Consider the following 25,216-nt stretch of genomic DNA (forward strand, 5'->3'; position numbering starts at 1 on the left):
CTGAGCCAGGAGTAGACCCTAAACACTGCGGGTATGGCCCTGAAACAACAACAAAACAGCTCACTTACTAAGCACTTACTAAGCCTAGTGTGCTAGGCGAGGTTCAGTTTTGCTTCTGAAGTAAAAGTTTTCTCTAGAGAAATATACGGCCGGGTGAAAGTTACAAGTTCAGGAAAGAAGGGCTTCGCCAGAAGGGCGGCCGGGGACGAGTTCTGCCATAGAGGGTAAGAACTGAGTTCCAGGGCTCAGGTGGAGATGCTGAGACGCCGGGACGGGCCGTGCGCCCTCAGGAACGTTTCTGATGAACTCACCGCCCCGTACCCCCGTGCCCACAGTAAATGATGCCACAGGTATTCCCCTAAGATAACCGAGACACAGGACCCGGGTCCCAGATGACGCAGCACAGCGCCAGAGCCGGTTACAGCCTGACTCACCCAGGTCTTCGTTTAGGGGAACTTTTCTGCCCTAGGACGGGAGTCAAGACTCACTTCTGAAGTCTGGCGCGGACTAGTCATTAAACTGAGGTGTCTGTCGCCCACGTGGCTTCCCAGCACGGTCCCGGGCCCCACTTGAGAACACGGTCATTGGCCAGCGAGCCGAGCCGCCGGGCGGTCCGTGTCGCGTCCAAAGTCCGCGGGGCCCCGGGCCGCCCCCCGCCCGCCCCCCGCCGGCCGCTTCCTCCCGCCCCGCCGCGTGTGCGCTTGGCTCCCGGCCCCGGCGCCACCGGCGAGAAGGGATGCGTCAAGGCCAGTCCGCGTGACCCTCCACGTCTGCCGCGAAGTCAGACCCCGTCCGGCTTCGGGAGGCGGCCGGATCCCGGCGCTGGCCCGGGAGGAAGCGAGTCGGTGGCCCTCGGGGCAGGGCAGCGGCCTTTCCTCCCGGGGGAGCGCGGGGACCGCCGAGGGCGGCTGCGCTGCTCCTTCCTGTCCCCCCGGCTCGCGCGACGCGCCCCCGGCGCTCCCGGGCTGCCCCGCCGTCCCGCCCCCGGCGGGTTCAAAAGGACGCGCGGCGCGGGCCGGTCGCGGCACCAGTCCGACTGGTCAGGTGAGCACGCGGAGCCGGGCACCTGGAGCCGCCGCCGCGTCCGCCAGCGCCCGTCGTCCTGCGCCCCGGCCGCCGACGGAGCGCCGCGAGCCGGCTAGTTCGGGTAACGCCGGGGCGGGGGGCGCCCGCGGAGGGGCCCGGTGCCGGGTGCGCCCCGACGCCGGGGATCCCGGGACGCGCGCGGCTGGTGGGGTCGGCGGGTGGGGGCGTGGACGGCGCAGGGTTGAGGGCGGCGGGCCAGACCCGGGCGAGGCATCCGATGGGACCCCCCGGGCCCGGCTGTCCCCCAGCCTGCGCTCAGGTGCCGAGCGCCCCGCGCTCCCCTGATACCTGTGGGTGGCTCCGCCCCAGCTCCCCGCCGCCACCCGCCTGGTCCCGGGCGCTCGGGCCACTCCGAGGCAGCAGCTGGGTTGCGACCCGGCGCCGCCGACCGTCGCGGGCCTGGAAGAGTCTCCGCCCGGTGCGGGGAAGCGGGCTGAGACGTTCCGATCGGACCGTCCACGGTCTAGAGCCCCGCAGGGATCCGCGGCCCCGCGGCTCTCGGTACCTGCAGCTGGAGGCAAGAGAGAGGAGTTGGGACGAGCTCCACGGGAAAGGTGGGGAGAGGAAATGGGGAAGGGACACAGGAAATCGTGGCACCTAAGGTTTTTCTGGGATTTCCTGTCCCCTCCAGCCCCGGGCACTGGGCCACCCCCCTCATTCCTGTCTTTGTCCCCCTTCCTGCAGGTCCGCTTCCCCGTCGCGGTGCTCATCACTAGGGGCAATGACTGGCCTCCCACCCACTCCTTCTCCCGGAGGTAGGTGATGGACCTTCCTAATGCAAGGGGACAGGGGACAGGCGTGGGGGTAGGGGGGTGTTTGTTCCATACCCCCCACCCCCTGTGGCCAGCCCTGCCCTGGAGTTCCCTGAGGCCCCATCTCAGTTGCTCTCGGCCTGTCCACACCCCAGAAAGCCCAAGCAGGAAGCAGAAGGCCACTGACTCTAGTTACTGTTCCGTGCAGTTTGAATCGGAACTCTCTGGAACCATGGAAATTCCTGGGCTGCCATTTAGGATCTGTGACCTTGAGGGAGCTCTTTAACCTCCAAACTTCTGGTTTCCTTGTTTTCTGAAGTTATGTGTGAAGATCAAGTGAGAAAACCTGTGTTTAAGACCTCCGGCTCTTTTACCTCCTATCATCTGCTCTCATAACATTGGTAGATGTTATTTTTATTATATACTGTGCTTGTTTGAAACCCACCTTTTCCTGGAAAGGAACTATGCCTGTTTATATGTTTGTTTTTGTTTGGGGACCACACCCGGCAGTGCTCAGGGGTCACTCCCAGCGGGCTTGGGTCATCATATGGGCTGCAAGCGGCATTCCCACTGTGCTACCTCTACAGCTGCTCAGCTCTCTAACTCCACTTTTCTGATGATTAATTCTAGCATCAAAAATCTGTTGTTGGGGCTGGAGCAATAGCACAGCGGGTAGGGTGTTTGCCTTGCACACGGCCAACCCAACCCGGGTTCGAATCCTAGCAGCCCATATGGTCCCCTGATCACCGCCAGGAGTGATTCCTGAGTGCAGAGCCAGGAGTAACCCTTGTGCATGGCCAGGTGTGACCCAAAAAGCAAAAATAAAATAAAATAAAATAAATCCGTTGTTACCTGGAAGAACACTCATGTTCCCAGACTAAAACTATTCTAAACTAAAACTAAGAACTCTATTCCCTTTGCTCCCTAACCCCTGGCAACCAACATTTTTTCTCCCACTCTTTTATTTATGTATTTATTTGGTTGTTGTTACTGGTTTTTGCTTTTGGGCTATACATCCAGCTGTGCTCAGGGCTTACTCCTGGCTCTGCGCTCAGGGATCACTCCTGGCAGTTTTCAGGACTATATGTGGTGTCTGGGATTAAACTGGGTTGACCCTGTGCAAGGCAAGCACCCTACCCACTGTACTAATGTTCTGTCCCCCTCACCTGTTTTTAGGAAAATTAACTTTTTCCCAGTTAATCTATAATCTCTTTTTTTTGGAAGGCCACACCAGGCTGGGCTTTACTCCTGGTGGTGCTTGGGGGAACCATAAGCTGTGATGGGGATTGAACCAGTCAGTTGACTGGAAGGCAAGCACCTTAATTTTTGTAAAGTATATACTACTTCACCTGCTCCACATTTTCTTTTTCACCTGTATCTTATATGTGGAATCATACAGTATTTTTTCTTTTCTTTTATTTTTTACTTTTTTTTTTTTTTTTGCTTTTTGGGTCACACCTGGTGATGCACAGGGGTTACTTCTGGCTTATGCACTCGGTAATTACTCCTGGCGGTGCTTGGGGAACCATATGGGATGCTGGGAATCGAACCTGAGTCGGCCGTGTGCAAGACAAACACCCTACCCGCTGTGCTATCGCTCCAGCCCCAGTATTTTTCCTTTTACATCTGTCATGATATCCATGGTTCATCCATGTATGAGAATTCATCGATATATCAGAATTCCCTTCCTTTTTAAGACGGTAAAACACATAAGCAATTATACTGTTTTTGTTTTATATTTCTTTGTGTGAGCAATAGCACAGCGGTAGGGCATTTGCCTTTCACGCAGCTGACCCGTGTTTGATTCCTCCATCCCTCTCAGAGAGCCCGGCAAGCTACCGAGAGTATCGTGCCCGCACGGCAGAGCTTGGCAAGCTACCCGTGGGGTATTGGATATGCCAAAAACAGTAACAATAAGTCTCACAATGAGAGACATTACTGGTGCATGCTCAAACAAATTGATGAGCAATGGGATGACAGTGACAGTTACAGTGTGTGTTATTATTTGGGGTTTGTACAATCTTGGTTATCTATTCATCTATCAGTAGCTAATTGGGTTGTTTTCACCTCTTGGCCATTGCAAATAATGGTTCTTTGAACATGGATGCACAAATATCCCTAAGTTTCTGCTTTCATGGCCTTTCACAACAGAATTCCCACTGATGGAGCAATATCTAGGGAATAACTCTAATTTTTCAGAAGGGGCAATTTTGGTTTCCTATAGTTGTGTGTACCATTTTTATTTCCACCATCATTGCACATGGTCTTCATCTTTTCCACATCTCTACACTTTTTTCAGAGGTCTTGGGCGGTACTGCACCCTGCAATACCTGGGGCTGCTCTTGACTGGGTACTTGCTCAGTGCTGGGAGAGGTGTCGTTGCTAGAGGTTTTTGGCATCCATCTGGGGCTCCCAAATTCAGAGGCTCCAGCTCTGTGAGCCCTCTCCCTGGCCCTTTCAGGTGGTGTTTTAAATTTTTATAGTAATGAAGTAATGGGTATGAGTTGTTACCTCATTGTGGTTTTGATTTACATTTACCTAAGGAATGATTAGTGACAAATAATTAGTGATGTCGAACACCTTTTCATTTGCTTATTGATCATCTGCAGATCTTCTTTGGAGAAATATTTACTCAAATTTTTCATTGTTTTTTTTAATTGTCCAGTTGTTGATTTCTATTTACAATCTTGAATGGAGAAAAGAATCCCAGAGAAATACTCTGAAGGAAGAGGTCATTGATGGTGGTTAGCTCTTTGCTTTTACTGGTCTCTCATTTCTCTTCTCCATCTTTCTATTTCTACTCTGTACATCCCTTTTCCCAGTTAATCTATAAGTATTTTATTTGGGAATATTGAAAGTGAGATCCTATCATGATATACATACACATATATGCATAATATGTACTATTTAATTCTATTTTATACCTGTGTTGGTATGAGGAAGAATGAAATATTAATATGCTATTAAGTTATATTATAATTTGCAGTCACATAATTATTATTTCTCTGACCTAAATATTTTTTGGGGGGAGGGTTGGGTCACACCAGGTGATGCTCAGGGGTTACTCTGCCTCTAAGTCAGGAATCACTTCTGGCAGTGCTTAAGGGACCATTAGGATGCCGGGATCAAACTGTGGTTGACCACATGCAAGGCAAGCACCTTATCAATTGTACTATCTCTCCAGTCCTTCACTTTGCTAATTTTTTTTTAAGTTTTATTAGTGAACACTGTGAGGTACAGTTACAAACTTATGAACTTTAATATTTGCATTTCAGTCATTCAGTGATCATTTACCCATCCCTCCAGCAGTGCCCATTCTCCTCCACCAATGATCCCAGTATCCCTCTCACCACCCCTCCCCTTAGCTAATATTTTTTAGACACACTTTGTGACTGGTATGTGTATGCTGGGAATGGAATCCAGAACCTCACTCATTGGAAGCACGTGCTCTACCACTGAACCATATCAGTGTACTTTATTTCACTTATTTCTCATTACAACCTTGGGAGTATATTTTAATTTTCATTTTACAAAAAAGCAAAAACTGAGATTCAAGAAAGTTAAGAAATTTGGGGGTTAGGAAATTCTCCCCAGGTCACGTGTCCAATACTGGCAGGAGCAGGACTTGGAGCAAGTATGATTTACCCCAAAGCCAGAGTTCTTTCCATCTCATCATGGTCCTCTCTCAAAGGCTGACTCCGCCTCACCTCTGGGCCCATGAAAGGAAGAAGGACAAAGGGAGCAGAATCCCAGGGCAGTGCCCATGGAAAGGCAATTGGGGAGCCGCCCTTTGTTGGGCAAGTCTAAAGCAAATAAGTAGGTTGGCTGACTCAGGTGGCAAGGGATCTGATGCCTGGGTGATAAGAGATTTCGCCTGGGAACAAGAACCACAAAGAAACCACCAGTATCTGGGTTAACACCAGAAAGGGTAGGGGTAGGTGAAGCCAAAAACATCTTGAAGTTTCTTTGTTGGTGGCTAGGATTTAGGTGGAGCTGTAAATCGTAATGGTCCTCTGGGCGAGGCTCATAAAGAATAAAGGTGGTACAGTCTGTACAAGCCTGAGAAGAAAGAGGGTGACGCTTGTGTAGACTGAGAGACAGGAGCAAAACGGACAGCAACAGGAGATGACAGGAAGAAAACTACAAGCTATTTATCTGTTTTATGGCAGCTTCCTGAGTTCAGTTTATTTATTGTTTTCATTAAAGATATACAACAGGGGGGCTGGAGCAATAGTACAGTGGGTAGGGCGTTTGCCTTGCACGCGGCCGACCTGAGTTCGATTCCCAGCATCCCATATGGTCCCCTGAGCACGGCCATGAGTGATTCCTGAGTGCAGAGCCAGGAGTAACCCCTGTTCATCGCCAGGTGTGAGCCAAAAAGAAAAAAAAAGATATACAACAGGATTGTCATTGTGGCTTAGTGGAAGAGCACTTGCCTTTTAGGTATGAGGCCTTGGGTTTGATCCCCTTCACTGAAAAAAATATATAAGGCATTCCCTGCCTCTGAGGGAATAGATTTCTAGACCTTTCTCTGTACTTCTAGGCCGTGTGTGTGTGTTTATATATATCCCTATATAAATGCAACTATGTTCATAGTTTTAATTTACTTTTTAAAAACAAACATGTAATCACATTACACAAGCTACCCTAGCAATTTGCTTTTTTCATCTAACCATATGTCCTGACCCAGTAATTGTAAATCTGCCTCAATCTTTTTAATAACTGTATAGTGTTTCCAGAAGGCCTGGCCTGTAATTGATTTAGTTCTTCCTCAGTCAGGAGATTCAGATATGAATCAGTTACACAGAGCTACAGAGGGCTCCCTGGCCATCTGTACTAAGACCCAGGCACTAAGGACTGGAGCGGTAGTCCAGCAGTTGGGTAAGGCAAATGCAAGAAATAAGAAAATTAAAAATGACTCAAGCATCAAATCCACTTGGACACATACAGAATGTTTGGAGATAGAGCAGGAAAATTGGAGAATTGGTGCTATATGGTGGAACAGAATGAAGAGACAGATTTGAAGCCTATCTCGGCCAATGGCTGAGCAAACCCTGACTGGTAGCTTCGACTTGCCAAGCTCCCTTTGCTTTCTGGTTTGTGCATTGTGACAGTCCCACCCTGTTATATCACATTCTTTGGGGCAGCATAAGAACATAAAATTATCTATGTTTCAGGCCAGAGAGCTAGCTCAATAGGCTGGAATATATGCCTTCATGCCAGAGGTTCAGGTTTGATCCCTGACTCCGTATGGTTGTCAATTACTGCCTGAATTGTCCCAGGCATGGAGCTGGGAATAGCTCCTGAATATCTCTGGGTATGGCCCCTCCCAAGATCAAAATAAATAAATAAAAATAATGTAGGGGCTCTTCCCTTCTGTGGCCATCACTAAGGTGGCAAGAGCCAAAATGAAGTTCCATCGTTCTGTGACTTCTGACCAGAGCAAGAACCGTAAAAGGCATTTTAATGTGCCTTCCCACATTCTCAGGGAGACTATGTCTCCCCCTCTTTCCAAAGAGCTGAGACAGAAGCACAAAGTGTGTTCCATGCACATCCGAAAGGACTGTGAGGCTCAGGTGTGGGAGGCTGCTGCAAAGGTCTGCAAATTAACAAAAAAGTCCAGGTTACGGGAAGAAATATGTCATCTACACTGAACGAGTCCATGTGGCATTCACCCCAGTAATGTGGTTATCACTAGACTAAAAGTGGACAAAGACCACAAAAAGATCCTTGAGCGCAAAGCCAAATCTCTAAGTAGGAAAGGAAAAAGGCAAATATAAGTAATAAACACTTGAGAAGATACAGGAATAAAATTATCTTAGGTACATCTTATTGGAGAGATAATACAGGAGTTAAAATGACCTGAGAACCACTTGACCACTTGGGAGTGACCCCACAAAAATAAAAAAAGAGGGAAGGAAGAAGGAAGAAAATAAATGTTTTATCAATGGTCAGTCACAAATAGAGGTTATAATTCTGTTACTTGAAGCCTGAAGGCCCTAGCTGACTAACTCCCAGGATGCTCTGATCTTTATTTGATTTTTGTTTTTTGGGTTTTTTTTGCTTTTTGGGTCACACCCGGTGATGCTCAGGGGTTACTCCTGGCTTTTTACTCAGTGATCACTTCTGGCGGTGCTTGGGGGACCATATGGGATGCCGGGGATCGAACCCGGGTTGGCCGTGTGCAAGGCAAACGCCTTCCCCACTGTGCTATTGCTCCGGCCCCTGCTCTGTGATCTTTAGACAGTAAAGTTCTTTAGTGTAAAACAGTTCAAAGGTTACATGTATTTTAAATTTTTGTTTTGTTTTAATTTGGGGACTACACCTGGCAGTGCTCAGGGCTTACTCCTGGCTCTATACTCAGGGACCACTCCTGAGTGAATCGAACTGGGTTGACCACAGGCAAGTTAAATGCCTTAACCATGTACTATTTCTCCAGCTCCTAAATAATTTTTTATAATTGTTTATTTCAGAATAATTTTAGATTATACAACGTTACAAAAATAGTACTGAGTTCCTGAATACCTTTTAACCAGGTTTTCTCAGCTGTCATTATCTTTCATGCATTTATGGAAACTAATGAATTTATGTTGGTACAATATCTTTTGGGACTGGAGCGATAGCACAGTGGATAGGGCGTTTATCTTGCCACATAGCCGACCCAAGTTCGATTCCTCCGTCCCTCTCGGAGAGCCCGGAGAGCTACCGAGAGTATCCTGCCCACATGGCAGAGCCTGGCAAGCTACCTGTGGCGTACTCAATATGCTAAAAACAGTAACAAGTCTCACAGTGGGTATGTTACTGGTGCCCGCTCCAGCAAATCAACAACAGGAGGACAGTGCAACAGTGCGACAATATCTTTTGTTTTGTTTTTCTGGGCCACACTGGCTATGTTCATGACTTACTCCTGGCTCTGTGCTCAGGGATCATTCCTGGCAAGATCACAGGATCTTATGGGGTGCTGGGGGGGGGGTCAAACCTAGATCAGTCACATGCAAGGCAAGAACCCTGTCTGCTGTACTGTATCTCTCCAGCCCATTATCCTGACTAAACTACAGACTTCAGTGAAGTTTTGAAAGTTTGATTTTGAAGATAATTCTGGTAGAACACTTTCAATTTTTAAAAATTGCAAAATTAAGGGTGAGAGGTTCTGAGGATCCGCCAGTTTAATTGCTCATTCTGTGTTTGAATGTTCTCTCCAAGCCCCAGGGAGCACTTGGCCCCTGGCGGAGCCTCTCCACATGCCTTTAATTGGCATGTTACTTGAGGACATCAATCAAGTCCTGGACGCCCTAGCGTTTTCTCTGGCTTTTTCTTAACAACCTTCATCTGACCTGATTTCCTAAACCATTCATTATGTGTTGGTGTCTCACCTCAGCATTGTGAACCCCAAATAAATTGACAGTGAGGACTAATGTGAAGCAGGGCCACATTGTTACCTTTGTCTTTCTTTCTTTGTGGTCCACATCCAGCTGTGCCCAGGGCTTACTCCCGGCTCCTGCTTGGGAATCAGTCTTGGTGGGACTCAGGGAGCCATAGGTGATGCCGGAGATGAAACCTTTGTAGGCTCATGAAGGGAGGCTCGTGCCTTACCTGCTGCACTATCTCTCCAGTCTCTGGTCTCATCAGTCTTCATTTTTTTTCTTTTTGGGTCACACCCAGCAATGCACAGGGGTTACTCCTGGCTCTAGACTCAGAAATTACTCCTGGAGGTGCTCAGGAGACCGTATGGGATGCTGGGATTCGAACCCAGGTTGGCCACATACAAGGCAAACGCCCTACCCGCTGTGCTATCACTCCAGCCCCCATCAGTATTCATATTGACAGTTTAGTAGGATAGAGAGCATGCCTGCCCGCAGGAAGCCGTGAGCTGGATATAAAGGCACCACAAGTACACCCCCCCACCCCGCCTCACACTGGGGGGCACCGTCTATGGGCCTGAACACCAAAACACATAGTCAGCCAAGGATCGCCATAGCTGCCCTGTGCTTCCACTTCTGAGGAGACCCTCCCCCACAAAAACAAACAAACAAACAAACAAAAAACCTGTTTGCTGGCATAGCAGTGCCATAATTAGATTAATAGAGCTAAAATTACAACAGGTGTTGACTTTTTTATGATTATAAAATTTCTTCGAAAGAAATTTGGAAGATGGAGAAGAACACATAGAAGAAAACAAAAATTATCCCTTATTCTGTAATTTAGCTAGCATTCCAACTGTTTGGGGATACTGGGATGTGCCCTTCCAGTGTTGGTTGCTTCCCAGCTATCCCTATCCATCTTTTTTTTTTTTTTTTTGGAGCAGGTTGCTCTGGAAGGTTGGGTTTTATTTATTTTATTTTATTTTGCTTTTTGGGTCACACCTGGTGATGCACAGGGGTTACTTCTGGCTCTGCACTCAGAAATTACTCCTGGCAGTGCTCAGGGATGCTGGGAATCGAACCTGGGTTGGCCGAGTGCAAGGCAAATGCCCTACCCGCTGTGCTATCGCTCCAGCCCCTGGAAGGTTCGGTTTTAGGGCCACACTGGGCAATGCTCAGGAGATCACTCCTGGCAGAGCTTGGAAGGCTGTCACATGCCACATGCAAGGGGAGCCCCTTAGCCTCTGGTCCCTGTCCCTGTCTTCTGTCCCCAACAGCTGAGCCTGGGCTGGTTTCCCGGAGTAAAGAGCACAGACTCTGTTAAATACTCATCTGGTTCAATTTGTCCCCGTTTCCCAGTCATTTGGAATCTGTTTATTGCTTACTTGTTACCCATCTGTTTTTTGTTTTGTTTTGTTTGTTTTTTTGGCCCATACCTTGCCTGTCCTCAGGACGTATTCCGACTTCTGCTGATGGTGCCTGATTCTGGAACCGTATGCGATGCCAGGGATCAAACTCTGATATAAGGCTGAATTATCAGCCCTACTGTCTCTTCAGCTTTTATTTTGGTTTTATTTGGGGGTTGGGGAGGACAACAGGGGCCAGTCCTGACAGTGCTGAGGTTTGAAACTCTAAATTTTCTTTCGGGCCCTGCCCATCTGGCTTTGAATTTTTAATACAGGTCTGCTGAGGACACTGAGCTCTTCACACTTTAGTCCGTGTGCAAGGCATAGCTGGAGTACTTGCTTTGCCTTCCCGGGTCCTAGGTTTGGTACTCAGCACTTCATGGTCCTCCAGGCACTGCCATGGGCAACTTCTGAGTACTGATCCCTGAGTACTACCTGATGTGACTTAAATACCCAAACATAATCCTCCTTCTCCTAAAATAAATCCCCCCCCAAAAAGAAAAAGATCTTGCAAAGAATGTGCTGCTTGATATTAAAAGAAATAAATAGGGCCAATAGATAGTACAGGGGATATGGCACTTGCCTTGCATGCAGCTGACTCTGGTTTGATCCACGGCACCACATGTGGTTTCCTGAGCAGTGCTGGATGTGACTCCCCTCCCTGCCACTCCCCTCGACCTTCCCCCAAAAATCTACAAAACACTGTGTCATTGTCAACTGTCATAAGGAAACGACAACACTGTGTACTGTGGCCCCTCCATATCTATGAAAATAAATTGGAAAATCCCCAGTGAATCATGGGTTATACTGAGTCTCATATATGCTGTGTTTTCCCCCTTGTATATGTTCCTCTGATAAAATTTAATTTATAATTCAGGCACAATAAAAGTTGAACAATAACGACAAAATGAAGGGATCGGTTCCTCCCCATGCGGTCCCTGCCACTGCATGGTTCCTGCGCCCCACCAGGCGGGATTCCCAAGCACAGAATCAGGAGTATCCCGGAGTACTCTGAGTGTGGCCCCAACATAAAAAATAAATATAATGAAACTATTATAGCATTATACTAAATTTAAAATAATGTGAATGTGGTATCTCTCAAAATACCTTTTGTTTGTCTTGTTTTGTTTTGGGGCCACACCCAGCAATGCATAGAGGTTACTCCTGGCTCTGTGCTCAGGAATTACTCCTAGTGGTGGTCAGGGGAGCATGTGGGATACCTGGGAACCCAGGTTGGCCTTATGCAAGGCAAATGCCCTAATGGCCGTACTATTGCTCTCTTTAAAAATATCTTTTAAAAATATCTTTTTGTTGGGGCTGGAACAATAGAACAGCGGGTAGGGCGTTTGCCTTGCACGCGGCTGACCCAGGTTTGATTCCCAGTATCCCATATGGTCCCCTGAGCACCGCCAGGGGTAATTCCTGAGTGCAGAGCCAGGAATAACCCCTGTGCATTGCCGGGTGTCACCCAAAAAGGAAAAAAAAATCTTTTTGTACATATCATTTGAGTGCTTTGCACCAGGGGTAACTGAAATCCCAGAAAGTGGAAACATGGAGAGAGGACCTCTAATGGGACTCTTTTAATAACTTTATATAAAATGTATATTACAGATAATACCTTTATATAAAATGTATATTACAGATAATATACATATACCAGTATATGTCCAGTGAGATAAAATTAACTTAACAATCTAGTAATGTTATGCATATTTGTTGAAATTACTTATACCTTTCTTATGTTTTAATTTGGGGGGAGGGTTTGGGTCATGCCTGGCAGTGCCCAGGGTCTATTCCTGGCTCTGATCAGGATTGGCCCTGGTTGGCAGTGCTCCAGGGACCATATTTGGTGCCAAAGATTCAAACCTGTGTGGGCAGGATACAAGGCAAGTGTCCCTATACTATTCCCCTGTCCCTTTAAATATTTTAAATTCTGAATTACACAAAGGCCTTAATTTGGCCCTGACCATAATTTTATAAAAGAATATCAACTCTAAAAGGAATGCAGGTCCCCAGAATGCTTGTGCACTCAGCAGGGCACTTCTTCCAAGCCGCTGACCTGGGTAGACCCCTGGCATCCCCTATGGTCCCCAAACACTGCCAAGAGTAAGCCCTAACCACTGCTAGTGTGACCCAAAAGTTGAAAAACGAAGAAGGACTAAGGTCAAATTCCAGTGGAAGAGTCTCTGCCTAGATTGGTGCCACTCTACTCCTTGGCAGCCAACTACCACCTCAGTTAGTCCTTTGGGAACCTGCATTTCTCCACCAAGGACATTTTTTAACATTTATTTATTTATTTCAGGTTTTTTGGGGGAGGTCACACCCAGCGATGCTCAGGGGTTACTCCTGGCTCTGCATTCAGGAATTACTCCTGAAGCTGCTCGGGGGGACCATATAGGATCCTGGGGATTGAACCCGGGTCAGCTGCGCACAAGGCAAACGTCCTACCCACTGTACTATTGCTCCAGTTCCATACCACCAAGAACATTTGAAACAGTCTTCTCACATGTTCTGTGATGAGATGTCTTCAATCTTTTTTGTTTGTTTGTTTGTTTCTGGGCCATACCTGGCAGTGGTCAGGCTTTACTCCTTGCTCTGTGCTCAGGAATCTTGGAATCTTGGAAAAGCTCAGGCGGATGTGGCACCAGGAATCAACGTAGGTGAGCTGTGTGCGAGGCAGGCGCCCTACCCACTGTACTATCACACTGACCCCATCTTCAACTCCTGACCTGCAACTCTTCACTCTCAGTTGATAATGTAGCCTTTTATTTCCGGAAAAGAATCCCACTCTCACCCACCTGCTCTCTGCCTCTGAGCCCATGGGCTGTTCTGCCCTTTTCCTATAAATGATAAACGTCTCTGCCCTGTATGAAATCAGCCCCACAGATCCGCTCTTCGAGAACATGGTCCCAGCCTCTCATTTCTCACCAATTGCTCCCTCTCAATGGGATCCTTTCTACCACTGCATAAACATTCAATCTTCACTTCCTTCCATCCTACTTAAAAACAACAAAATGGCTGGGAAGATAACTCAGAAGACTGGAGTGCATACTTTGTATGCTGGAGCCCTAGGATTGATCCCCAGAACCACATGGTATCTAGACTTCCACCAGGAGTGACCCCAGGCTCCACTGGGTATGGCTCAAAAAAAAAAATTGAAAAAAGAGAAAAAAGAAAACTTGAACTCTTTTCTCCCTGCAGCCACATCCTCATTTCTCCACCTATCTTTACAAGAAAGCATTTATGTTTTGCTTTCAGTTCTTCCTTGTCCATTTTTCCTTGAACCCACCCTAAAACAGGGATTTATGCTCAGCACTTCACCAAAGCTTCTCTTTCAAAGGTCACTCATGACAAAATCCAGTGGTTCTCATACTTGGTTTGTTTGGCTAGTGCTCCTCTATTTCCTTTGTCATTTCTCTTCCCTGGCTCAGTCATTCATACTCTTGATCTGTACTTGCTCTCTGTCTGGTCTCCCCCAGTTTTATCATTGGAAGCATGCTGACTTCTATATCCGTCTGAGTTCAGGTCTTGTGTCAAAATTCTAGTTTTGACATCTGCACTTGGATATCCATAAAGAGTCAAGTCCAAAATTGCACTCTGGAGCTTTCCTTCCAGATCTGTTCCCTCTGCACTCCCTCCCTCCCTCTCTCCTCCTTCTCCGGCTACCTGAGCCTTGCTGTCGTCTTCCACTCCTCCATCTCTGGCCACTCACCCAGACACAGGAAGCAGGACCTGCCTCTTATCAAGGAGATTAAACACAAGAGCATTTGGAAGAATGCTGCTTTCAAATAGAAATCCAGTCTCTCTCTTTTCCTTGGGTAGAAGATTCCCGTCTCACTCATTGAAAATGCCAGTCCCGGGGCTGGAGAGATAGCACAGCAGGTAGGGCGTTTGCCTTGCACGCGGCCGACCTGGGTCCAAATCCCAGCATCCCATATGGTCCCCTGAGCACCGCCAGTAGTAATTCCTGAATGAAGAGCCAGGAGTAACCCCTGTGCATCGCCGGGTGTGACCCAGAAAGCAAACAAACAAACAAAAAATTTCACTTTAAAAGGAAAATAAAAAGGGGCGGGGGCTGGAGTGATAGCACAGCGGGTAGGGTGTTTGCCTTGCACTCGGCCGACCTGGGTTTGATTCCCAGCATCCCATATGGTCCCCTGAGCACCGCCAGGGGTAATTCCTGAGTGCAGAGCCAGGAATACCCCCGTGCATTGCTGGATGTGACCCAAAAAGAAAAAAAAAAAGAAAAAAGAAAATGCCAGTCCCACGTGCTCCATGGCATAGCCTTGGCATCTCCCCGCGCCCTCCTGTGCTGTGAACATGCAGGCCCAGTAGAGAACCCTGCTTTAAACTTGCAGTTCCCTCCGAGTGGGGGCATATTTCTTCTCTAGGCCCCTCCTCTACAGTTCAAGACACCTCATCAGGATTCCTCTCCCTGACCACCCCACCCCACCCACACCCCTATCCAGCTTATTTTTGTCTGCATGGTATCAAATATGGTGTATCCTGTACTTCTTAGGTATTTTTTAAATTCATCTTCCTCCTCTCAGCATGTGAACTGTGGGGATGTGCTCAGCAGGAAGAGGCGTGCCTGGGGTGTTCAGGCCCTGGGTTCATCCTTGGCACCCTGGGGCCGGGAGGTGGCGAGAGAAGAATGTAAATTGTGTGAAGAACAGGAGTCTCTATTCACTGTGGTAAAATTATATAGAACATAAAAGTTGCCATTTAAAGTTTCCCCTTTGTTGTTGCAGAACCAGGGCTGCTCTTCTCTGCAGTGCTGTCTGGGGCTCACACCCTTGGTTGTGGTTCGGCCTGGGGATTGAACTTGGAGTCTCCGTCTGCAAGGCCTGTGCTCTGGGAGATATTCCCAGACCTTGGACCTTAGTTTGGTTTTTCATTTGGGAACCACACCTGGGGACTCCTTCCTGGTGGTATTCAAGGGACCATGTGGTGTCAGGGAACCAATCAGTGATTGAGCATCTCTTTGCCCCTACAGTTTAAAATACACAATTCAGTGTCATTAAGTACATTTACAATGTTAGCTAACTATAATCACCAGCATTCATCTCTAAAACTTTTTCCTCACCCCAGAGCAAAACTCTATAGCTGTCACACAGAAACTCTCTTTATTCTAGTATCTGATAACCATTGTTCTATTTTCTCTTTGTGGATTTAACTACTCTAAGTACCTATTTAAGAGGAATGATAAAGTTATAATGTGTTCTGGGTCCATTCATGTGGTAGCTTGTGTCAGAATTTCCTGCCCGCTTTTTTTTTTTTTTTAAATATAGGGGCCTCTCCCAGTGATGCCTGGGAACCCAGGGGCCACTGCCAGAGGTGCTGAGGAGGTGGGTATGTGGTGCCAGGAATCAAACTCAGTGTTCCACACAGCTAAGCATCATGTTGTACAACCATCTCTCAGTCCCTTCCTCCCTAAGGCTGAATTCGTCTATTTAATTTTGTTTCTCCATTCATTCTGTTGTTGATGGATATTTCAGTTGTTTCCTTTTTTTTTTTTTCCTTTTGTATTTTCTCTATTTTCAGTGCCAAGGATCAAACCAGGGTCTAACACAGTGAAGTGCCTCTGCAGAGTGTTATTTCATGTTTTTAGCTCTTGTGAATAATGCTGCTCGAGTTTCTCCCACATGTTTTAGATGTGTACTCTGAAGTAGGATTTCTGGGGATTCTGCTTAATATTTCAGGGAACTACAGAGCCATGGAGTTTCTGCCTCTTCTCATCTGTACGCCTAGAACACAGCCTGATACACGGTGAACACTCAGTGAACATTTGCTGCATTAGCTTTTGAATTTCTCTGTCCTGCGAATCTGAATCTCAGTCCAAACTGTGCAGTTTCCCTGAACTACTTTCTTAGTGGCTACCTGCTAGCTCCTAATGTTTACTTCATGCTCCAGGTCCTAATGACATCCGCACGCTCCTCAGTGCTTTGGCTGTCATTATCCACCTTCCTTTTCAGATTAGCCTCGTGCTTTCTGAGTTGCGTCCCTTCTCTTGAGTTCACATCCCCACACCACCAAGACTCCTGCTACCCAATTCATGCAAAAAAATCCTCTTGGACAGAGCCAAGGTTAAGTGGGGAGTTATGATTTCCCTCTTACCCCCAGCCTGCTGTCTTCAGGTCCAAGTAGCTCTTTCTGATGCCTCTAATAGGCTTTTTTATTAGTTTTTGTGGAATGGGGCTCAGTTCAGGGTTTATACCTTTAAGGTCTGCACTCTAGTGCCAAACTACACTATTTTGGGTGACAAAGGGACTCCTAGATGTTCTCAGGGGGCCCACAGACTACTCTCCACATTTCCAGCTAGCCTGGCTGGTGAGTGAATGTGAGGGCCCGAGGATGTAGTGTTGTGAGGGCGCTTGGTGCCAGGGGCACCTGACGCTGTTCAGGAAGCCACACCTGGAGGAGCTTCAGGGCTACTCCTGGCAGAGCTCAGGGACCACTCCCAGTGGTGCTCAGGACCATTTGCAGTGCCAGAGATTGAAACCAGATTAGCTGAAATGCATGGCAAGTGCCTGACCCCATACTGTCTCTCTGGCCCTTTATGGGAGTCTTTAAAGGATTTGAGTTATGGGGCAGAAGAAATAGTCTAGGAGTTTAAGTGACTGCCTTGTTTGTGGCCAACCCCAGTTCAATCCCTGGTACCACATTTGGTTCCCTGAAGCCCAACAAGTGTGGCCCACCCCTGTGCTTTCCTCCAAAAAAGACTCATATTCTGAAATCATTTTACTGAGAACAGTCACACAGGAGGAAAAAGGGCTTAGGCAGACCTCTCAAAATTTAGGAAACGTTCTATCAAGAACCCTGAAACTACAATGTTAATTAAAAAATGTTGGCCTCAGTCTCCGCCAACAAAAGTCAGCACTCACCCCCTTGTGCTCCTGGAGTGTGGCTGGCTTCCTCTTAGAAGTAGGTTTTAATAACCTTCCTTTCCAACTGAAGATCATTTTCTTTGAAAATAGAAAATCTGGGCTGCAGAGAGGATGGAGGGTAGGCACTTGTTTACATGTGGCCGATGTTCTTTTTTATTGGGGGGTTGGGGGGGTGAGGGAGGGGCACACCCAGTGGTGCTTAGGGCTTACTCCTGGCTTACTCAGGGGACCATATGTGGTACCAGGGATTGAACCTGAGACAGTCACAAGCAAGGTTCAACCTCCTGCACCATAAGTGGTTTCCTGAGCTCCAACAGGAGTGACCCCTGAGCAAAGAGCAAGGCGTCAGCCCTGAGCACCACTGGATGTGGCCTAAAAGCAGAGAGAGAGAGAGAGAGAGAATATGAATTAAATCTCCCTTCATGAAATAATTGTTTTAAGGGCTAGAAAGATAGCACGGGGTGAGGCACTTGCTTTGCACATGATCTGGTTTAGTTCCCCAGTTCCAGCAGGTATGATGCCCTCCTCCACCCCAAAACTAAACATGAACCCCTTATTTTCATATAGAGGTTAATGGGTTTGAACATCCTTCATTTGTACTTCATGATTTCACCAGATGATTTATTGTAAGTGGGAGCTACTTAGTAACAGCATGTGGCCAGGAAAGACACGCCAAATTATTTCCTTTCCCGTCCCCTCTCTTGGTTCCTGTGCTTGGTTGTGGTGCTGGCACACTTTATGTGTAGGGGGGCAGGATGGCACCAGGCTTGCAGTGGTCACACCCATGGCCACGGTGCTGGTAGTGGCCACAGTCCTTTGGGGCTGCAGTTTAGTTGCAGTGTCTCATATATCCTGCTTAGTATTCCCAGGGGTCACTGCAGTGCCCACACCTGTTTGCCAAGGGTTGTACTCCACACTCCTGTGCTCGCTCTTTTGCTGTGGTGGTGCTCACAGGAGGGCCATACCCTTTCATGATGTAATCACTGGCTGTGGTGCACCCAAGATTGCATGCTGCATCTGAGATCTCAGATGGCAGAGGGTCATGCTTGGCATTTATTTCGGCATGGAGGATTGAACTCCTGGCCTCATACTTGCAAGGCAGGCACTTTAGCCACTGAGCCATCTCCCAACTTTCAGGTGTATTGAATTCTATTTTGTAAGGTCTTTCTATACTGCTAGGATGTTCTTTTTTATTGGGGGAGTTGGGGATAGGGGGTAGGGGGAGGGGCACACCCAGTGGTGCCTAGGGCTTACTCCTGGCTCTGTACTCAGGGATCACTTAGGGGACCATATGTGGTACCAGGAATTGAACCTCTGAGACAGTCGCAAGCAAGGCAAGTGCCCTACCCACTAAATTATTGCTCCAGCCTCCTGGAATGTTCTCTTTTAATAATAATATAAACACCTTGCCTGGGCTTGGGGGCCGTATACTGCACTGTCTTGACCTTGCTCCCTTGTCCGTCCATTCCTTCATATGACCAGGACACATGTCACTTAGCTCTCTCTGGGTTCAGAACTCACATGAGCTAAATGCCCACTTTGAGGTAGTTGGTGTTTTATTTTCTTTACTTATCTGTGGTGCGAGGAATTAGAACTCAGGACCACACACATGAAGGGAAAATGCTCTACCCCTGAGCTACCTCCCTGACTGAGTTTGGTGTTTCAAGGATTAGTAATTGTGTCTGAAGTACCTCACACTAAGCAAGGTCTTAGCACATAGCAGCTGTTATCCTAGAATTGTTGGCAGCACTTCTCTGAGAGGAACCCCCTCTCTCCCAGGTTCTCTGTGATGTGTCCGTGGCTGGACCTGCCGGGGTTGCTCTCAGACATGGGGACAGGCCCACATAAGGCACTAGCAGGACTTGTTGACTGGACTGGGTCTTGCTCACTTTTTTTTTTTTTGCTTTTTTGGGGTCACACCCAGTGATACTCTGGCTCTGCCCTCAGGAATTACTCCTAACGGAGCTTGGGGGACCATATGAGATGCCAGGGGTTGGGGGATCATATGAGATGCCCAGGGAGCGGCTTACAAGGCAAATGCCCTACCCACTGGTCCCCTCTTGCTTACTTTTACATTTAAACGTACATATAGTGTCACTTATCTCCATTCTTCGTACATTCTACATTCTCAAGTATTTAAGAAAGGCAAAATGGAGAGCAACTCTGCAGAACTCTGGACCAGTAGTGGGGAGACAGTGTGGCCCCGGGAGTGTGGGTGGACAGTGTGTGGTGATGGCAACAGAGTGAGGCAGGATTTGGGCAGGGCCACTACAGAGCTTCTTGGATGGAAGTTAGGGCCAGCCTCCTAAGTGACACGTTTGCTGTTTTCTTTTTGCTACAAGGAGTGGCCGGGGCCAGTCCACGTAACGAGGAACGGCTCCTCGTGTAGATAGGGGAAAATAGCAGAGGGCAGTGTTCATTGGGCACCATCTTAGAGGCTGCCCACCACATTCCCATATCACAAACCAAGAAACTGAAATTAGGAGAGGTTTGTTCCTTCTTATTATTCCTGAATAAGGAACACACCTTAGAAATATGCTGGGCAGGATTCAAATCCAGAACAGTTTTCACTTTCAGTGACTAAGCACATAAACAAAGTGACTTTAAATAATATTTCAAATAGTCGTTACTAGATGGTGCTTCTGTTTTCTTCTGTTTAACCTTCAGATGGCCCTGCACAGATGTTGTGTCCAGGGGTGGAAGACATAGTACAGAGGTTAAGGCACTTGCCCTGCATCCCGCTGACCCTGGTTCAAATTCCTAGCACCACGTATGACCTTTCAACCACTGCCAGGAGTAGCCCTTGAGCACTGCTGGGTGAAGCCCTAAAAAAGCAAACAAAAATATTCTGCATAGGTAACAAAACGAGCAACCATGTGGTCAAATCTGCAAAGTAGGGGAGAGGCTGGGGCTGTGACTTGATGGTAGAGTGCATGCTTCCGCGAGATCCTGGGTTCAGTCTCCAGCCAGCGCAGAGAAGGAGGCACCCTCGGGCCGCCCCCTCAGCTCTCTCTCCCGCCAAACAAGATGGTTCGTCAGGCCTCCCTTGGCTCTTGCTGCTAGGGACTTCATTTCACTTCCCTTGAATGGAAACCTGAACTTCGCCATGCCTGACACACTCTTCCCTGTGCTCCAGCCGCACAAGCCTGTGTGTCCGCTTGGCTTTGACCCCAGCTCTCCTCGGTGAGAGTGGGCCCCACCCCTCACCCCTGTGCCCGGTCAACTAGCCTGCTTCCTGCCTTAGTTCCAGCTCAGATCTTACCTCCCGGGAACTCTGGTCCTACTGAAGACTCCTCAGAATCCCCTTGCCATAGCCCTGCTAACTGCCTGCATGTTTCTGTCATGGCTGTTGAAGTTCAGGACCAGGAACTGTGGTAAGGGGGAAGAAAACCCCTGTGACACTGGGCCTTTCTGTCCTGCTCACAGTGGTGTCCCCGGTGTGCCAGGCTCAGAAACCGTCGAGTTCTATAAGGACTGGGAGCCACTATTAAGACTCACTGAAGGAGGGGCTGGAGCGATAGCACAGCAGGTAGGGCATTTGCCTTACATGCGGCCGACCCAGGTTCGATTCCCAGCATCCCATATGGTCCCCTGAGCACCGCCAGGGGTAATTCCTGAGTGCAGAGCCAGGAGTAGCCCCTGTGCATCGCCAGGTGTGACCCCAAAAAGCAAAAAAAAAAAAAAAAGACTCACTGAAGGAGTATCCAGGTGCCTCCCCTGAGTGATTCCAGGCTCACCCAACCTGTTTTCCTCAGGAATCCGCCGTCCTACTGTAACCTTCACTTAATTATTACCTTTTCAAACCCTACACTAAAATGCACACTAACTGACTGGAAGTGACATAAGGACAGTCATGGAGGATTTTTTGTACTTGGGCGGTGGTGCAGCAAAATTATATACCCAAAACACAAACATTAACACTATTGTATACAGGGATACTGCGATAACAGTGAAATCAAAATTAAACCAAAAGAAATTGTTAAAGTGTACAAAAAGGAAAAGCTAAGAGGAAACTCAAGGGCTCCTTGATTTCCCATGGACACACTCACCAGGGATCTGGAGGCCACTGAGGTCCTAGGTTTGGGGTGTTCTCACACACCCAGGTCATGACTGTAGGTGGGGAATACGGGGTGTCTGTAATGTGTAGATTTGTAGGGTTTGCTGTGAGAGGGAAGAAAGCGATTTTTTTTTCTTTTTGGGTCACACCTGGCAATACACAGGGGTTACTCCTGGCTTTGCACTTAGAAATTACTCCTGGCGATGCTCAGGGAACCTTATGGGATGCTGGGAATCGAACCCAGGTCATCCACATGCAAGGCAAACGCCCTATCCACTGTACTATCGCTCCAGCCGGAAACCAATTTTAATAAGGGAGTATTCCTTATTTTTGAGTAACTTTTACAAAGAGCTGGTAAGAACACCAGAGAAATATTCGTGCCATATAACCATGTATATAGACCCATTTGACCTCATTTGTACAAAAATATACATTCCTAATAATATCTTGCCCTAAATGTTACTAAATGTTGAAAGACTATGAAATAGACACTGTTACCTCCACTTTTGCAGAGTTGGAGGCTGATGCACAGAGAAATAAGGTCATTTTCCCCAGGTTACATATCTAGGAGAGGCCAGAGCTAGGCCTGGTGCTTACCCAGAGTATCAGGCAGCAAGAAACCCATCAATATGTTCATTGTCTTGGGGCTAGAAAGATAGAATAGTGGGTAGGGTTCTTGCCTTGCAAGTGTCAGACCTCAGTTAGATCCCCGGCATCCCATCTGATCCTCTGAGCACCACCAGGAGTAATTTCTTTTTTCTTTTTCTTTTTTTTTGGGGGGGTCACACCCGGCAACTCACAGGGGTCACTCCTGGCTCATGCACTCAGGAATTACCCCTGGCGGTGCTCAGGGGACCATATGGGATGCTGGGATTCGAACTCGGGTCGGCCGAGTGCAAGGCAAATGCCCTACCCGCTGTGCTATCACTCCAGCCCCCCAGGAGTAATTTCTGAATGTAGAAACAGGAGTAACCCCTGAGCATCGCTGGGTGTGACCCCCCAAAACTTAAAAAAAGTTCATTGTCTTGTATTGTGGTTTATTCTCTCCTCCATTTCCCAGATTTTCCTACACATATTTATTAAAGGAGTTAGGTAAAAAAATTTTGGGTGCGGGCACATCAGCAGTAGTTAGGCACTACTCTAAGTTTGGATGCTGATTGGGGGACCATGGGCAGCTGGTGATGGACCCCGAACTCCCGCATGTAAAACATGCACTCAGCTCTCCAGCCTGCTGAATGATCATGTTTTTTCTTTTTAGTTTTTTTGGCCACACCTGGCAGGGCTTGGAGACCCATAAGTGGTGCTGGGGATCGAACCCATTTCTACCGCGTGCAAGGCAGACCTTACCCACTGTACCATCACTCTGACTCCTGAATGATCACATTTCTAATAAGGAAAAAGGCATGGTGGTGAGATTTGATGGACAAACATAGACTTTAGAGCAAAAGAATTCACCCCATTTCCTGTTCCACTTTTCAATTTCCAGAAGAACTGATGACCACCCCAATTCTGCAGCCCACTAAGGCTCTATCCCCAGAAGCTGAAGCCAGCACAGCACTTATTGCAGGTAAGAAAGGCTCTGAGCCAAACCACTGAACCATCTGAGATCAGGACCGTCTTGTTCTTGAACCCAGTGTGAAGAACAGAATTTCCTTTTTCTAGGAAAACACCCAACTATTAGAAACAAAAATTCATGAACAAGCTTGTTTTCACATGTAGGTTTGCACATACATGCACATACATCCACATGAGGAGTTATAAAAGATTCTTTGCTGCATCTGTCAGAGGCACTGCCAGTAAATGATGGGCTGGGAGGTTGCCACAAATAGATCCAGGTGCCTGCGAGCACTGGAGAGCGTGGGTCGGGCTGAGGATATGTGTGGTTTGTCGAGTGGGTGAGGCAGAGGATGGGAGGGATCAGAGAGAGCTCCAGGAGGCTCTGGGTTTAGAAAACCCTTCCTGTTGGGATAAGCTCCTTCCTGTTCCCCTCCTTCCTGTTTCTGTCATCAAGAACTAGTTGAAAGGGAGTTCAGTTTTGCCAGGAATCTAGTCTGTGCTGTGAAATAATAATAAAGCTTTTGGACATTGAAAAAGAAAGAAAGAAATCTAGTCTGGTCCTTAGCTGAGGCACTAAGAAACTTCCAAGTCGAGTACCACGGAGTTGGACTTGGTCGGGAGGGAGTGAATTTGAAAGTGTTCATTAACTAGAGCAGGCAGTCCTTCCAGAGTAAGGGAATTACCCAAAGCAAGTGACCCGTGAATGACTGAGATGACCCTTAACGCTAAAACATTTTCCCTCTCATTTCCAAGTTGTTATCACCGTGGTCTTCCTCACCCTGATCTCAGTCGTGACCTTGATCTTCTTTTACCTGTACAAGAACAAAGGCAGCTACGTCACCTATGAACCTGCAGAAGGCGAACCCAGCGCCATCCTCCAAATGGAGAGTGACTCAGCCAAGGGCAGGGAGAAGGAGGAGTATTTCATCTGACAGTTTCCAGGCACCACGAAGGGCATCCAATCTTCCGTGCTAACACAGTTTATTAGGTTAAGATCTAATCTGAAATCAGTGAGCAGCACTGATTGATTGATTATAGGCGAACCTGGGCTCCTTCCAGGACACAGCCCAAATGCCACCATCACTGACACCAGAGGAAGGGACATGGGGAAAGCTAGCGATGATGTCTCTCACCGGGCCTTTGTAATGCAGCTGGTGGCCCAACAAAGTGGAGACATGCCGGCTACATTTAAGTATGTGCTGCTTACATATCAGAGGCAGAGAGGGCCACTGGCTGCTCCTCTGTCCCCTGCCTTGTCACCTAATGATAACCCCAGCGGATAGTGTCCGAAGTTCTTCCCGAAGACTGGATACTGCAGTGAAAGGCTCAGCCAGGAGGGCAGGATGGTCTCCAAGACTGTGGAGGACTTGCCTCCAGATGCAGGTGCTCCGTTCCTTCATCTGAGCCTTTCCTTCCTGTATTCCCTCACAGCCTCAATCATGTTATTTTTTATCAAAATTAAATTTTTAATTGATATAGAAAGCAGACTTTATGTACAAAACTTAATAACCTTTATCATTGCAAGTTGCTTTTTGACATTTTCCTTCTGAAATGAAGACCTTTGTAAATGCTCTCTACTGCAAAGCTTGATCCACAGGTCTCTGGAAATATACCTGGGAGCAAGGCTTCAGCCTCCATCCTGGCAAGGCCAGAATTCTGTATTCCTTTAGCACCACCCGGCAAGTACAAATGGTGCTCAGGGGCCACATGGGTGACACCCAACAGTGGAAGGGATGTCGTACCTTTAGTCCAGCCCTAGGCTTCATGGAATCGTGAGTTCTGCTACTCAGGCACAGCACTAACCTCACCACCCAAGAAGCTTCTTGAATCTAATCTCAAAACTTTGAGTTATGATTATAAGGCACAATTATTTTGGTGGAAAAGATTGGCAACCCAGATGGGTTTTTTTTTTTTTTCTTTTTGGGTCACACCCAGCGATGCTCAGGGGTTACTCCTGGCTTTGCACTCAGGAGTTACTCCTGGTGGTGCTTGGGGGACCATATAGGATGCCGGGGATCGAACCCAGGTCGGCCGCGTGCAAGGCAAACGCCCTACCCCCTGTGCTATCGCTCCAGCCCCTGGCAACCCAGATGTTACATTGGCATTAAGG

The 25,216-nt window shown here is 47.8% G+C and overlaps 1 protein-coding gene across 2 annotated transcripts; it reads left to right on the forward strand.

The window, feature by feature from the left end:
- Nucleotides 1-770: 770 nt before the first annotated feature.
- Nucleotides 771-24,875, forward strand: SMAGP (small cell adhesion glycoprotein). 2 transcript variants are annotated; one of them, XM_055128956.1, is made up of 4 exons: nucleotides 771-1,147; nucleotides 1,771-1,841; nucleotides 23,036-23,116; nucleotides 23,860-24,875. In XM_055128956.1, the coding sequence occupies exons 2-4, from the start codon at nucleotides 1,808-1,810 to the stop codon at nucleotides 24,036-24,038; spliced, it is 294 nt and encodes a 97-aa protein (XP_054984931.1). In that variant the 5' UTR covers nucleotides 771-1,147; nucleotides 1,771-1,807; the 3' UTR covers nucleotides 24,039-24,875. The 2 variants fall into 2 exon arrangements, with proteins under 2 accessions (XP_054984931.1, XP_054984932.1); XM_055128957.1 differs by lacking the exon at nucleotides 771-1,147 and adding an exon at nucleotides 1,514-1,640.
- The last annotated feature ends 341 nt before the right edge of the window (nucleotides 24,876-25,216 follow it).

Source organism: Sorex araneus, chromosome 2 (assembly GCF_027595985.1).
Source record: "Sorex araneus isolate mSorAra2 chromosome 2, mSorAra2.pri, whole genome shotgun sequence".
Taxonomy (NCBI): Eukaryota; Metazoa; Chordata; class Mammalia; order Eulipotyphla; family Soricidae; genus Sorex; species Sorex araneus.